General features: G+C 36.5%; 3 protein-coding genes across 12 annotated transcripts in view; 2 read left to right on the top strand and 1 right to left on the bottom strand.

Moving 5' to 3' along the window:
- The window catches only part of rap1b (RAP1B, member of RAS oncogene family), a 52,237-nt gene extending 45,701 nt beyond the window's left edge, over nucleotides 1-6,536 (top strand). For all 3 annotated transcript variants that reach the window (XM_079623665.1, XM_079623667.1, XM_079623666.1), the window contains exons 6-8: nucleotides 1,693-1,836; nucleotides 5,512-5,627; nucleotides 5,784-6,536. In XM_079623665.1, the coding sequence (XP_079479791.1) occupies nucleotides 1,693-1,836; nucleotides 5,512-5,598 (231 nt within the window). In that variant the 3' untranslated portion in view covers nucleotides 5,599-5,627; nucleotides 5,784-6,536. The remainder of the gene's footprint in view (nucleotides 1-1,692; nucleotides 1,837-5,511; nucleotides 5,628-5,783) is intronic.
- A 1,765-nt stretch (nucleotides 6,537-8,301) lies between these two features.
- mcat (malonyl CoA:ACP acyltransferase (mitochondrial)) lies at nucleotides 8,302-10,704 on the top strand. 3 transcript variants are annotated; one of them, XM_079622350.1, is made up of 5 exons: nucleotides 8,427-8,706; nucleotides 8,810-9,160; nucleotides 9,290-9,377; nucleotides 9,878-10,095; nucleotides 10,253-10,665. In XM_079622350.1, the coding sequence occupies exons 2-5, from the start codon at nucleotides 8,966-8,968 to the stop codon at nucleotides 10,661-10,663; spliced, it is 912 nt and encodes a 303-aa protein (XP_079478476.1). In that variant the 5' UTR covers nucleotides 8,427-8,706; nucleotides 8,810-8,965; the 3' UTR covers nucleotides 10,664-10,665. The 3 variants fall into 3 exon arrangements, with proteins under 3 accessions (XP_079478475.1, XP_079478476.1, XP_079478477.1); XM_079622351.1 differs by having other exon boundaries at nucleotides 8,464-8,706; nucleotides 8,830-9,160; XM_079622349.1 differs by having other exon boundaries at nucleotides 8,302-9,160; nucleotides 10,253-10,704.
- Nucleotides 10,705-11,005: 301 nt separating this feature from the next.
- bik (BCL2 interacting killer) lies at nucleotides 11,006-14,155 on the bottom strand. Of its 6 annotated transcripts, none has more exons than XM_079622354.1 (7): nucleotides 13,775-14,155; nucleotides 13,666-13,694; nucleotides 12,623-12,760; nucleotides 12,447-12,544; nucleotides 12,227-12,367; nucleotides 12,009-12,120; nucleotides 11,006-11,146 (listed from the first exon to the last, which is right to left on the bottom strand). In XM_079622354.1, exons 3-7 carry the CDS (start codon nucleotides 12,623-12,625, stop codon nucleotides 11,054-11,056), a joined length of 447 nt encoding a protein of 148 aa, XP_079478480.1. In that variant the 5' UTR covers nucleotides 12,626-12,760; nucleotides 13,666-13,694; nucleotides 13,775-14,155; the 3' UTR covers nucleotides 11,006-11,053. The 6 variants fall into 6 exon arrangements, with proteins under 6 accessions (XP_079478480.1, XP_079478483.1, XP_079478481.1 ...); XM_079622357.1 differs by having other exon boundaries at nucleotides 12,009-12,117; nucleotides 13,775-14,152; XM_079622355.1 differs by lacking the exon at nucleotides 12,623-12,760 and having other exon boundaries at nucleotides 13,775-14,151.
- Between the last annotated feature and the right edge of the window lie 694 nt (nucleotides 14,156-14,849).

The following is a 14,849-nucleotide window of genomic DNA, read 5'->3' as shown; positions in this document are numbered from 1 at the left end:
TCACATAGAAAAATGATCTGGTTGCTTGTTTGCATTTTTGTTTGTAATGTTATTTGTGGGCTTTGTAGTTAGTTTTTTTTTGTTTTTTGTTTTTTTTTGGGGGGGGGGTCTACAAATCAGTTACTATGAGGTTGTCTTTGATAATGTCTAAATGTAAAATAAATATTATTTAAACAAAATATAGTACATGCATTTAATAAAATTTGAATATCTTGCAAAAGTTGATTTATTTCTGTAATTCAACTGAAAAATTGAAACTAATATATTATATAGACTCATTACATGCAAAGTGAGATATTTCAAGCCTTTATTTGTTATAATATTTATGATTATGGCTTACAGCTTATGAAAACCCCAAATTCAAAATTAGAATATTGTGAAAAGGGTTTTTATAGCTGTAAGCCATAATCATAAATATTATAACAAATAAAGGCTTGAAATATCTCACTTTGCATGTAATGAGTCTATTTATTAGTTTCACCTTTTAAGTTGAATTACTGAAATAAATTAACTTTTGCACCACATTCAAATTTTTCTAGTTTCAACTGTGATTATGCGCTTGTCTCTTCCAACCGCAGAGGATAACAAGTGTGACTCCTAAGTGAGGAACACCAGAGGGTTAAAGTATCGCATAGTTTTGACCTTTTTATGACAATGCAAGGTAAATTCCGTTTCTATAATGATATGTGGTGCGACTCCCCCAAAAACCTAATACATGTTTTAATCATATCATGAACAACTGAATGCATGAATCAAACTGACTTAAAATCAACAACTTTTATTGAAAACGACTTATGATTTCCTGTTGTTTTGACACTGCAAATAACTGTGCGTGTGAAATTCCCTTAAGATATAGTTTCCTTTGTCAGTCACAAAATCCGATTAGGCTTGGGTTGAATTGCGGCCAACTTTGTTGAGTGTGGGAGGAAATGAATCCCAGTGAAAGGTGTGTGTGTGTATGTAGGAACTCAAACGGTTTCTGAGAAAGATGATAGTGTGATGACCTCAGTTGACCCGCACTATTTCTGTCCACTTCCTCAGCTCAGCTGATTTAACACAGGACGTTTCAGTTATTTACACTGCCTTGACTACCTGCTTTGGTTGTTAGCGTTTACGCAATATGTCCGTTTCCTTGTTGCATTGAGAGTATCGGCCGAAAATGAATGCAAATGCTGTGTCTCCTAGTTTCACTTCTGATAGGATATCTGGACTGCGTTTCGTCTGACAAGCCGAGAGTTGTGTGGGAGTTTTAGCTGCTTTTGTGGTGTTAAATGCAAATATGATTGCATATAGAGCTTCGAAATTACCAAATGGGTTTCTTATATCTCTTATTTTTATATATTTTTCCAATTAAGGAATCACAACAGCTGTTGCAAACTCTTGCCCCTCAAGAATGATTTCTGCTAATGTAGCAACGCCTGTTTCTGCTAATGTCTCTGAATAGCTCCCTAGATGAAAAACTAATAGAGAAGCATTTGTACATCAGGAAATCATGGTTTAACTCGTTTATTTTTCTTTTGCTAATCTAATCAACTACTTTATTACTTCTCAGTGGTGTGCTGAAATGCTAATTAATTGTCACTGCTTTCTTAAATGCACAATGATTTTTTTGTTTGTTTGTTCTAATCCCTTAACCATTGAATTACAGTATTGTCTTATTTCTTTAAACTCAGTCGAAGCGTTTCCTTTCAGGTGCCGATGATCCTGGTGGGTAATAAGTGTGATCTGGAAGACGAGCGGGTGGTCGGGAAAGAACAGGGCCAGAATCTCGCCCGCCAGTGGAACAGCTGTGCTTTCCTGGAGTCCTCTGCAAAGTCCAAGATTAACGTCAACGAGGTGAGCGTGATTTGATGGAAACCATCAAGGCATCTCTTTACCCATTATGCTACAAATAAAGTCACATTTCTCATGTTAAAAAAGAGGTTTTACAATGCATTCCAAGATTTATTTATAAGGATACAAGGCTACTTTTGAATTGCCATCAATGGACAATGTTTTTTAATGGTGTAGTTACAACATCTACCAGCAGGGACACTTTTTTATACTAAAAATATAATATAAAAATTGTTTTGTACAATCAAATGAACTAACCTTTGTGTATACATTTAAAAGAATTTAATTCAATAGAACATTTTAAATTAATTACAAATATTTTTTAAATTAAAACAATAATTGAAATAAATTATTTAATATTTTACTTTATGACCTATGACGTTTTCGTCATCATAATCACACCGATTTTTTTTTCATACGTTTTTTGGAAAATCCTCATTTATAAGCTATTGCATTATTGCTGTCTTAATATTTAAAAAAAAAATCTTTAAATCTGTGAATTCAGAGGTCAATAAAAGAAGAAAAGCTATCATATTGATTGATATATGAGATTCATTTACACACGCACACAATAAGCAATAATATTTTTTTTCATGTATGCTCTTATCAGACACACACGCACACACACACCTACGTACACCTACATAGGCCGTGTTTGGGCATGATTTTCCCCAGTCTTTTCAGTTCAGATCAGGCTTGAGCTGTCTTCTGTCATGCCTGTGCTGGCGTCACTCTTCTCTGCTGGGGTCTCAGAAGAGTGTCATTGTCAGCTAGTGATATCTCTCCATGAAAGCGTAGTCACACATTAGCAAAGCAGGCAGTCAGCTGCGGCAGTCAGACACAAAACGCTCTTTTGTGAGCAGCACGACTCTGCCTACATGACATAATGCTGCTTTGAGTTCAGTCAGTTAGAAAGTCCAGTTGGTTTGGCAGTATGACTGTGCTTGCTTGGTTCTCCTTACAAGCTGAGTGAAATGAAACCCATGTGCTGAGCTGGAGTATGTATTGTAGTTTATGAGGGGTTACTGCAGGGCACAAGGTGATGATTTGAGGTCTTCGTCTTGTTTTAATCGCGCTTTGGCGTTGCTTCAGGATTATTCATTTACTCATGTCAAAGCGCAGACCTGCGTCATCATTAAAGTCTCAGACTCTCCTGTAAGCGAAATCCAGATAGCAAGCTTATTGAGCTTTCAATAAGATAATGAGGAACTTTAGTTGAGAGAGACCAGTCAAAGTGATTCATTGCTTTCAGTTAACACAGCCGGAGTGCTTTTTTCTCTCTCACATTCTTACATGTTTCTTTGCAGTCTCAAGTTCCAACGGGCACTTTTTGTTCATTTCTGAAGCCCAAAGGTACAAAAAAATCCACTAATAATCATTATGTTATTTATGACAGTGGGAAACAGTAGTTATCTGTCAATATTTATAAACAAATAAATATTGTGTAAAATAACTGTTATAATGAATCATTTTAGTGTAAAATAACTGAATATGCATTAAGCATTTAAACATTAAGACAGCAATAATCCAATATCGTATATATGAGTATTTTGCAATAAATGTTAAGAAAATAGATCATGGTAACACATGTTTTTTGTCATAAACTTACTGTGCAAATAATTAGTGCTGATTAATCGCGATTAATTAGTCACATCTAACATACAAGTTTTTGTATATATATTATGTGTATAATGTGTGTGTATACAGTATATACACATGTATCTATGTATGTATATATAATAATTATATATACACACATATATTATATAAACAAAAACTTTTATATTAGATGCGATTAATCGATTTTACAGCGCTTGTTTTAATGTATTATTTTTTGCTCAAAAGTTTGTTCATTTGTAAAAGTGGCATAGAGTGCCGATATTTAGTATATTGGTTTCTGTATTTGGCACTTTCCTTTGTTCAACAACAGTTGATTCTGTTACAAACTCTTTTCAGTGGTGGAGCAAAATATATTTTCAACACTAAGTCAAAGTCGTGTAAGTTACTTGTGTAAAAGTTGATCTTCATGGACAAAGCAATGCAAAAAGCTAATTGAACAGGATGTGACAGGATTAGACTGGCGGGGCTTTCTCTCTCGCTTGGAACTGTTGCTATGGTCAAATCTTTTCATTTATCCACTTTCCATTCAATAAATGAAGGGGGGAAAAGCCATTATTGATTTGACGGGGTTCAGGCAAGCCCATTTGCTCTGTTAATCCGCACAAGTTTGCCACTTTGTGCTGATTGTCAAAACCTTTTAGTGTAAGGTGCATCCTGTAGTTCTGCATCTGTTCATCTCACATAACCGAGATCATCTGTTGTTACGTGTATCGAAGCATGGATTATGAGCTTATCCTTCTCAATTCACATCCCAAATCTGCTTCTATATACAACACATGGTGGCAGAGACTTTACTACAAATCCTGCTGTATTACCGGTGTTGTTTAACATGTTTCTGTCTGGTCATTGCGTAAAAGCTGCAGATGTTGTGTGGAACTGATTGATGATGCAGGAGCTGTTTCTTCTCCTCTGGGAGCTGAACATCTGTGAGGGGAAGTGTCCACTCCTCTGAATGAGTGATTTCTCTCTGTTTCGGTCTAGAGCTGTAGGACTTGTCCAAGTTTGGGAGCCAAGTAGACACATTTCATTTGTTTGTAAAAGCCACATTTAAAAATAAAAAAAACACCACCTGAATATGCTTTGAATTAAGAACCAGGAGCTTGGTTTTATATTTTCGCTGTAAATGTGATCTTATTGCCAAAAAAAGAGAGAACATACCATGGTTTTCACATAATGTATCAAATAATTCGTATAACGTAGTATAACTCTGTAATGTGACATATTTATGAGTGAAACAGGATATTCAAAGAGATAAAATGCAGGATAGACGTTGATTTTATCCATCCATTGGGAGATTTAAAAAGTGGATCGCTGGATCATGGTCTCACAGGTGGTTGGAGAGGAGGCATTGAGTGTCGTCAGACAAAAACATATTTTTGTTTTGTTCTGTTTTCATTTCATTTAGTTGTTCTGTTTTTTTGTTTTAGATTTATGTTTTTGTTTTCATTTTGTTTAGCTCTGTTTGTTTTTGTTTTCAGATTTGTGTTGTGACTTTGTTTGTGTGTTTTGTTTTGTTTGGTTCCTTGGTTTTGTTTTGTATTTCATTTCATTTAGTTGTTCTTTTTTTCAAGATATGTTTTTGTTTTGTTTTTGTGTTTTTGTTTTGGATTTAATTTAGTTGTTTTGTTTTCAGATTTGCTTTTTTGTGTGTATTTTGTCTGGTTCATTGGTTTTGTTTCATATTTCATTTAATTTAGTTGTTCTTTTTTATGTTTTTTTGTTTTGTTTTTGTGTTGTAATGTGGATTTTTGTGTGTGTTTTTGTTTAGTTTCTTGGTTTAGGTTTGCTTTTTCTTTTATTCTATAATTATTTATTTAAATAGGTAAACAATCATTATAAAGAATAGTGAATATGTCTGTAAATGTATGTTGACTCTACAGTACAGTTCTGGAGCAAATGTGACACTTTGAACCACAACACTAACATTTAAAAGTACAGGTTGACTTACCAAAGGAAAAATGGATCTTGTCTCTTTTGAGATTTTGCCTCTTCACAAACACATCTAATCTGACAGCACATGTATGAGTTCACTGAGAAATGCTCTCTCTCTCTCTGCAGATCTTCTATGACCTGGTTCGGCAAATCAACAGGAAAACTCCAGTACCCGGAAAGGCACGCAAAAAGTCCACCTGCCAGCTGCTCTAATATACAGCTGTTCTTTTGCTCTGAGCCAGGTAGGATCTCAACTATCATTGGCTGAGCAGAAATGATTGACAGCTCAGCACAATCAATGCTCTAAAGCCCCTTTTTATAGAAACCATAGAAATCAGGTTATATTTAGATCCAAAAGCGATTACACTTCTTTCTCTTTTTTTCTTTTCTTCCTGCAGGTCTGATTTACTGCTGTGTCTTTCAGCAGTGCCAGCATTCCGACGTTACTAAAACCTAACATCGAATGGACTTTCCTATGTGGTGATGCCCCTTTAACAAACCAACCAACCAACCAACCAACCAACAACCAACCAACCAATGGAATCAAGGCTACAGTACCATGACAGTTTTTTGCACATAGATAACCATCATCACTTTCCAATGTCGCGAGAAAGAGATTTTTACATATAAATATATAAATATATATTCTAACTGTATGCAACTGAATAAAAAAAATTAAACGAGTAAATGAATACAGAGCTAGACAAAAAGAATTAAAAAAATACAGAGCCTACACGCAGTGTTATCGCTAACGGAGACAGCCACCGTTGTAAATGTAAGGAGGGAATGTCTAACCAGGCTGTGCACGTTGCCATGGCAATTACAATGATATTTATAAGCACCACTATTTTAGCCAGAGAGGAGAGGAAGTCCAAAGAGCTCCTATATAAACCATTCTTACAGCTAACTTTCACTCCTTGTTTTTTTGTTTTGTTTTTTAATTTGTTGTAACGTTTGTTTTTTTTGCTTTTATTCTAAACATGATTTCTTTATCATCTGCCTTTTTTTTTCTCTTTTATAAAATTACTAGATTTTTGCTCTATGGAGATGTTATATTCGCAACAGCTATTGAGTTTTACCTTAGGAAAAAACCTGTGGATACAGTGATGTACATGTAAAAAGTTCAAAAATATAATTTTTTTCTGTCACTATCATTGTCTTTAGCCTCAGATGTTGCCTTCAAATATGTGTTGTCTTTTTTTCCTTTATTTCCCATGAAGATTCCCTCTAAAAATTAATTTCCGTGATCTTAGGTCCATCTCATTGGTCATGCCGGGTTTCTTTGTTTTGCTTACAAAGAACTTTGTACAGCAGGCTTTTTTTTTAAAAGGGGGTATTCAAAATAAAGGGTTTGAAAATTTAGTTTTTAGTACCACCCATATCTGTCAGAAGCTCATCTTTTGGGTGGTTTCATAATAAGTAGTCAAATCCTTCTTGACCAAGCTGATCCTGATCAAATGTATACAGTATATATTTGAAAGAATTGGGGGTTTTAATACGCAGGAACAACAAACTGTCACTCTCGATACTCAAACTTCGCCCCCTTCCCCTTGCTTGCTGATGCATCTGGTGTAAACCGAGGATATGAAAACCAAATATTGGATCCTGTCAGTAAAGAGTGAGGAAAAGATGTCTGTTAGTGACTGTTTCGACTTTGTAATAATTTGCCGTTTTCTGTCTTCGTTACTGTTGGATTAACTGAATGTGGGGGTGTGGGAACTTTGTGTTAAGCGAGAAAAAAATGGGAATAATTGATTTAAAAAAATTAAAAGAATGAATTGTGCATCAAGTGCAATCATAAAGAATGTTGTAGCATTAAAGACTTGTCTCTTTAAACATCAAAGCGACAGGGTGCAGCATGCCGTATGTACACACAATGAATTGTTTATGAATGCTTTGAGGATTTGCACTGTGTAAAGTGAAGAACACGACTCCTAGGGAGTGTCCGAGCAGCAGCGGACAAAGGTAAACATTACGAGTCGTGTGTTGTTCTGATTACTGCGAGCAAATGCCTTGATGCTGTTTAGGTTTTGAGGGAAAATGGGACGGGACCTTTGGATTGAGACAGAGGCACAGTATTTCAAATGCAACATCTGCTTCTGATGGGTGGGGGGGTGGAGGGAGGTAAGGGTGGGTGGATGGCCAAGTGTCAACTTAAAAGCCTTAATTAAAAGTGGTGCAATTTTGTATAACCGAGCATCTGTAGTTTAATAAATTGGATTGCCATGCAAGGGCTCACAAGAAGACAGTTTTTGCCGGTTGAATGTTTTGTGTATTGTTTAAGCATTTTCTGTCAGTCCAATAAATAAAAAAACGAAACCATTTAACTTACTTTCTACCATGATGACACGTTTGCTGCAAAGGTATTATTATCTGATTAAGACTGAATCATAAAAAAAAAGGAAGTCGGTAGCTTTGCATTAAGCATGAACTGGAAGGAAACCAGGATGACAGGTATTTTTCATTTCCCAGGAATGTAATGGATGGGTTTTTGGCAGTATGGTTTCTGCAGATGAAAAATATTGGTCTTGCATACATGTACTCCAGTGCTTTATCCACTGATGATACATTCAGCCATCTGCTGTCTAACCTGTGCTTTTTCAAACCTTGCATCACTTCAGAATACACCATCATTAACAATATCAGTATAATACTATATAAATATATTAGTAACATAATGTGTGTGTGTGTGTATGCTTTATATTAGATAAATGTAGGCTATAATATGTAGGCTATATTATGTACAGTATGTAAGTTACTTTTTATATATGAATGATTCATTTTATGAAACAGCATAAACCTACATCTAATGGTAACATAGGCCAATATAATTTCAATTTTGTCCAACAAACACTGATCAACATAGGCTAATCACTAAACAAAACAAAACAAAAAAACATGTAAATGTGTGACAACGTGCCCCGACCTGATGTTCCTTTGTGACGGCTTTTCCGTATGACACTAGCAGTCTCATTTTTGTGTAAATACATTCAAAATGTATTCATATTTTTTTTTATATAGAAGGCAGGGATTAGAACGACACATAAACACGGATTATGACATCCAGTACACTAGATGACGCTGTGCTTTTGTCGTTTGCCAGACTAAACTAAACTCCGCTATAGGAACAGAAGAAAAGTCCACACATGGCATGTGAGAAACACGAGAGTGCTACAGAAGTATTTTGGTTTCCTAAATGTTAATATTGTATGATAAAATCATGATATCGCAGGAATACTGTATAGTTCGCGTGACGCATATAGTGCGCGTTGTCTTCCTGTGACGCTTCAAAACAAGAGTTATGTGCATTTGACCTCGACAGTAAGAGTGCATTCTGAAACATACATGTTGAATTTAAGTTTTTATCATGAATCTCAGCGTGTCTCTCGGGTACTGTAGTAAAGTTCGTCTTTTTCGGAATAAGGCGACTGTCTACCTTTGCAGAAAACTGTCAGATGTTCCCATCTCATCTGATGGACCTCAGTCCAGCTCTGGTGAGGAGAAGCCCAGGAGAACCCGCAGAGTTCCGGGGAGCGCGTCTGTCCTTCTGTTCCCCGGACAGGGCAGTCAGTTCGTCGGTATGGGGAAAGGACTGTTAAAGTATGGAAATGTCAAAGAGATGTTTGCTGTCGCTCAGAAGGTGCTTGGTTATGACCTGCTGTCACTCTGCTTGAATGGACCCGAGAAAGATCTGATGAAGACTGTTCATTGCCAGCCAGCTGTGTTTGTCTGCTCGCTGGCTGCTGTGGAAAGACTGAACCATGAAAATCCTGGTGTAAGTTATTCACAATATCAGAATAGTTATGACGGGACAGCTCATCTATTAGTATTGGCAGTGTTGTGCATGTATAATTCATATGCTTGTGGTCAGCACTTATGTACGACCTATTGACCCCCTGTATAGGCTATTGAGAGCTGTGTGACTGCAGCCGGTTTTAGTGTTGGTGAATTTGCTGCTTTGGTCTTCTCTGGTGCAATGAACTTCACTGAAGGTAAAACTCACCCTTACGTTTATAAAAGCATACAAAATTAGCTATTTGAATAGCAGTAGTCTTCCTTTTCTTAAGGCATAATAGGTATAACACTTTATATGGTTGCTTTTGATGGTCGCTTTTGAACATTCTTTTCACCATAAGTAACTTTGCAACTACTGTCTGCTTAAAATCTGCAAACTCTTTATTTTGATGGTCCCTCAACATACTGTACATTCTACTGACTATAAGTAACTTTGTAACTACATGTCAACTTATTCTAACCCTACCAGTCTACTAATAGTCTACTAATACTCTAATGAGAGTTAGTAGACATGTAGGTGCAACGTTACTTATAGTCAACAGAATCTGTTTGACCATTAAAATGAAGTGAATCCAAATATTATTTCACTTTTTTATTTAGTAAGAAAAGGCAGTAAGATATGACCTAGAGCCCTGGACAATTTTCAGGAGATTCACACACATTTATTTGATTAAAATGCCCTTTTCTGTGCTCACAGCTTTGTTTGCAGTAAAGGTGAGGGCAGAAGCAATGCAGAAGGCCTCCGACCAAGTACCTAGTGGCATGTTGTCTGTGATTGGCCGACCCCAGGCCAACTACAAATACACCTGCGTCCAAGCTAGGGAGCACTGCGTGTCTCTTGGTATCCAAGAGCCTGTGTGTGCCATTGCCAACTACCTTTTTCCAGATGGGAGAGTAATAGCTGGCCACAATGAGGTAAGGTTCATCATTTGGAATAAATGCAAAAACACCAATATACTAAGACCAGAAATGTGCTTTAAAAAAAGAGTAAATAGATTTTGATTTCATGTAACTTTCCAAAAACCTAATTGTCAAGCCTTTCCATGCTTTTAACAGACATTCTCTCACACAGGCTTTGGATTTCCTTCAAAGCAATTCCAGAGAGCTGAAATTCACGAGAACGCGACTACTGCCGGTTAGCGGGGCCTTTCACACGGCACTGATGGAGCCGGCGGTCGAGCCCCTGAGGGACGTCCTCAGACAGATAGAGGTACGGCGGCCCGAGATCTCCGTGCACTCCAATGTGGACGGCAAGCGGTACATGCATGACAAGCACGTACGGAATCAGCTGGCCAAACAGCTGGTGTCTCCGGTGAAATGGGAGCAGACGCTGCATGAGATTTATGAAAGATCCCAGGGGCAGGAGTTTCCTCACACCTATGAGGTGGGACCTGGTAGACATTTGGGTTCAATGCTACAGAAGTGCAATATGAAGGCCTTTAAGAACTATACGCATGTAGATGTTACGCTGACAGAGGATTGATCAGTGGTTGTGCAGTCGATCTGTTGTCTTTTTGCTGATAAATACAAAGAAACGATACACTTTGTTTTCTTTTTTTAAACTTTTATTGCGTTTGATGGTTTGGAAAGTCCAGCTTCCTTTAATAATGCAGAAATGCTTTAAGAGGAAGAGGTAACAATTCATTGGCCCAATTATCCAGCAATAGACCCATTACACACACACAAAACTTTTTTTACTTGTGAAAATCTGCACATATATGTACGTATATGTGAACCAGCACTTAATTTGAATCAGTTATAAAAGAGAATGCAAAATAAGAAGTTTTATTTAAAAAAAAAAAAAAAAATCAGCAAAATGGTTATATATGAGCCAAAGACCAGCTCTTGACTCTCTTCAGTTCTCATATCCATACTAAGTTAAAAGGAAGAAATACACAGTGACCAGTAGTGAAGCAGACGCCAGTATGTATGTGGTCCTGCGAGACCAGTCAGAAACGTTGGGCACCTGAGAAAAAAAAAAAAAAAAAATTACTTTGTTTTATACCACAGTTTCACTTAAATATGAAATATGAAAGCATTCTTTCTAGGCATGTGCATTTCATTTAAATTAACAAAATACAACAAAAAAACATGGACATTTCTGTAGTGAATATATTTTTGTCTACTTATGCATGGCTCTAAAATATGAATTAGAGTAGAAATTATACTTTGTTAATGCTTTGTGAAAGAAAAATGGGGAAATGTTTTAATGTTCAAAAGTGGTCAGTAATTTTTTTTATTTTTTTTTTTAAGAAATTAATACTTTTACTCAGCAAGGACGTATTAAATCGCTCAAAAGTGACAGTAAATAAAAAAATCTGTAATGTTATGAAAAAAATCTAACTCAAGCAAATGCTGTACTTTTGAATTTTTAAATCGTCACAGAATCCTGAAAAAATGTATCGCGTTTTACACAAAAATATCAAGCAGCACAACTGTTTTCAACATAACAATAAGAAATGTTTCTCGAGCAGCAAATCATTGTTTTAGAATGATTTCTGAAGGATCATGTGACACTGAAGACTGGAGTAATGATGCTAAAAATTCAGCTTTGCATCACTGGAATGAATTGCATTTCAAAATGTTAAAATAGAAAACAACTATTTTAAATTGTAATAATTCACAATATTACTACCTATTGCTGTATTTTGATCCAACAAATGCAGCCGTGGTGAGCAGAAGAGACTTCTTTCAAAAGCATTAAAAGAAATCTTACCGACCTCAAACTTTTGAACAGTAGTCTATACTGGATTAGTGTATGACTATAACCAAGATTTATACATATTTACATCTATTTACAGACACGCACACAAAAATATTGTCCTTACCCAGGCTGCCCACTTCTTAGCCTCCTGACAGCCATTTTGAAGCTGTGGAATCCACCAGGATGTCCTCAACATTGGCATAATTTTAGACCCCCAGAGGTTGCAGAGGATCCTGCTTATTACAGTAATAACAAACCACACCCAGAACTGTCACTCTCTTTATTCAAAGAATCCTAAATGGATGGCATTCAAACATGTGGGAGTAAATGCCCTCAACTCACCCAGAGAACGCTGTCCTGGTTAGGACGTAAAGATAAATCCCTAAATTCAAGGGCCGCAATTGGACGGGCAGTTTTTCACGCCATTTGTTGTCCAAGTCGTCCCCTATCTGAGCCAGCTGTCGTCCAATAAGCTGGGTGACTCTGATATTCAGACCAGAAAAGATTTATGTGTAAATCATATTGCATTTCACAGTATATTTCAATCTGAACAAATGATTACCTTATGTTATCGGCATAGATGTTGTGGTCCACATCACCAGGTCCAGCCTGGAGGGATGTGGCCTTTTTCGGCTGTCTCGTTTCTTCCACCATCGTGTTCTGAAAGGTGTGATCATGTTTATGACACTAATTCGCCCGTCTCTTGCATCACATTTAACCATCTATTTGCCTGAATACCATTTTCTGTTTCCTTTCTCTGCTGCGGTTCTTTATTTTGTTTGCGTGGAGGAAGAGGACTTTGTTATTTCGCCCTGTCCTTTGTGGTATCACGTGACTTGATCCAGCAGCTATTGCTTTCAACGGACTAGTATCGCTCTGTAAACACACAGGCCATGTGACCTGAGGACACTGGGTGTGTCTGTCTATTGCTGCTGCCATAGTGTTAGAACATGACATCATTGCACATACAATCAAGTTTTGAAAAACACCTGCAGCCATAAACACAGCTTCCTGCAACGCTAGAGGACTCTGCTCCTCTATGGTAATAAAAAAATAGAAAAAAAATGGCGCAGAAATGCACTGTTCATGAAGCTGACTCAGTCCTTGCCTTCGGCCTTACTTTCACTAGTTGATGTTATGAAAGAGCGTGTGTTTAAAATATATTTTGATTGTTTATAGTAGAAATAACACATTTATCATTTATGATGGTCTAGTTAAAGAAAAACAAACGTGTTTTTGTTCTCCTTCATGTGACTGTTGAAATCATCAGGTTTGATGCAAATTCTCATTCAAATCAGCCAAACTGCTCAAAGCCGAACTGCACTATTTTTCTGAACAATTACATTGTTTGTTGACGTAAAACCTAAAGCAGTGTGTGAATCATGTTTTCTGTGTGATAACACAGGCTATTATGTCACGATAAACTGTGACGCAGTCATCATTCTGAGACCAGGAAAAGATATATTTTTAAATAATTTTTAAAAATCTTAATTTCCAACTTTTACTTCTTAGTGGTAAGTGGTTAACATGGTTCTTACTGCAAGATTACTGCTTAATCTTATCAAAACATGTATATTTAAATATGAGGTCATCTTTAGATAGCTACAAAGTGCTAGTTTTCATCCTAAGGCATGCTAATGAATATTTGAAATAGATTTTTAATCTATAACTACTTGAATGTTTCTAACTGCGAATTTCATCATAGACGTATTTATTTTCAGCAGTCAAAATGTTCATAACAAAGGACAGGTGCATAATAGAAAACAAAAGCAAGATCATACCTTGTTTGTAGATTAAAACGGACGCCGCCCTGCAACATTTCAAGAAATAATTTCATTTGAAGGAATAATGTGAGGAATAATATATCAATGAGAATTTTCTGTGACTTACAGCAGCGTCCTTTAATCTTGGTGTCTTGCTGTGATGTGTGTCAGTAGTGCAGTGATCACCTGGAGCCACGCCTGCAGCTTTACACTCAGGAAGTGTCACTTTCATTTCTGACCAATAGAGGACACTAAAGGGTTTGATATCACTACATTCATTCATTCATTCATGATCTCATGCTTTCATTCAATCTATCTGCTGGACCAAAACAGACTTAGAGACTCTGGACGTTTTTTACATTTCAAAAGCCCAATGACTTTCATTTTACATCTGTCTCGGGTAAGTAAATATTTTGAATATTGTTGATGTGGGTCTGTGAATTCAAGTCTGTTATTTAATAGTGTGGTAAACAGGCTAAGCAACTTCTTGTATGGCTTTGTGTGTGCGTGCGTGCGTGTGTGTGTGTGTGTGTGTGTTCCTCCATAAAAATGTGTATATATGGAGTAATATATTGTGTAATAAAAGAACATTTAAACAAAACAAAAATGTATACTGCATATCACAAAAAGTTATGGACACACTTAGGCCTACCCATTTTTTATTGTCCTTATTTTACATTGAAGAATAATAGCAAACGCATCAAAGCAATCCAATTATTTAAAACAATTATATGAAATATATTTAAAAAAAATACTTTTGTGAAGTTCATCTTGGAATGTTTTTTAAACACAGGAGTTCACATAAAAGCTTGACATTTGTTGGCTGTTTTTTTTTTTTACTCCGCTCCAACACAAACGGTGACAAACTTTGCATCAAAATGGCCTCACATGCAAGGAAATAGCTGCAAAGAATATTGCACCTGAAAGAAGCATTTACTGTAGCATCAAGAACTTCAAGGAGTGAGGTTTAACCGTAGTGAAGAAGGCTTCAGGACATCCCAGAGTGTCTAGCCAACTCCATGGACCTTAAATCCCATTGAGAACCTGTGCTCAATCCTAAAAAATAGAGTGGGCAAGAAGTAGTCCACAAATTGAGATTATCTCCGAGCACAAACAAGGCAAGAATTGATTCTCATTAGTCAGGATTTGGCCCAGAAGCTGATTTCCAGCATGCCAGATCGAATTACACTGGATATGAAGAA

This window comes from Phoxinus phoxinus (genome assembly GCF_949152265.1).
Source record: "Phoxinus phoxinus genome assembly, chromosome: 9".
Classification (NCBI taxonomy): domain Eukaryota; kingdom Metazoa; phylum Chordata; class Actinopteri; order Cypriniformes; family Leuciscidae; genus Phoxinus; species Phoxinus phoxinus.
Note: the sequence above shows the minus strand (reverse complement) of the source record. Positions and strands in the feature narration are given on the sequence as shown.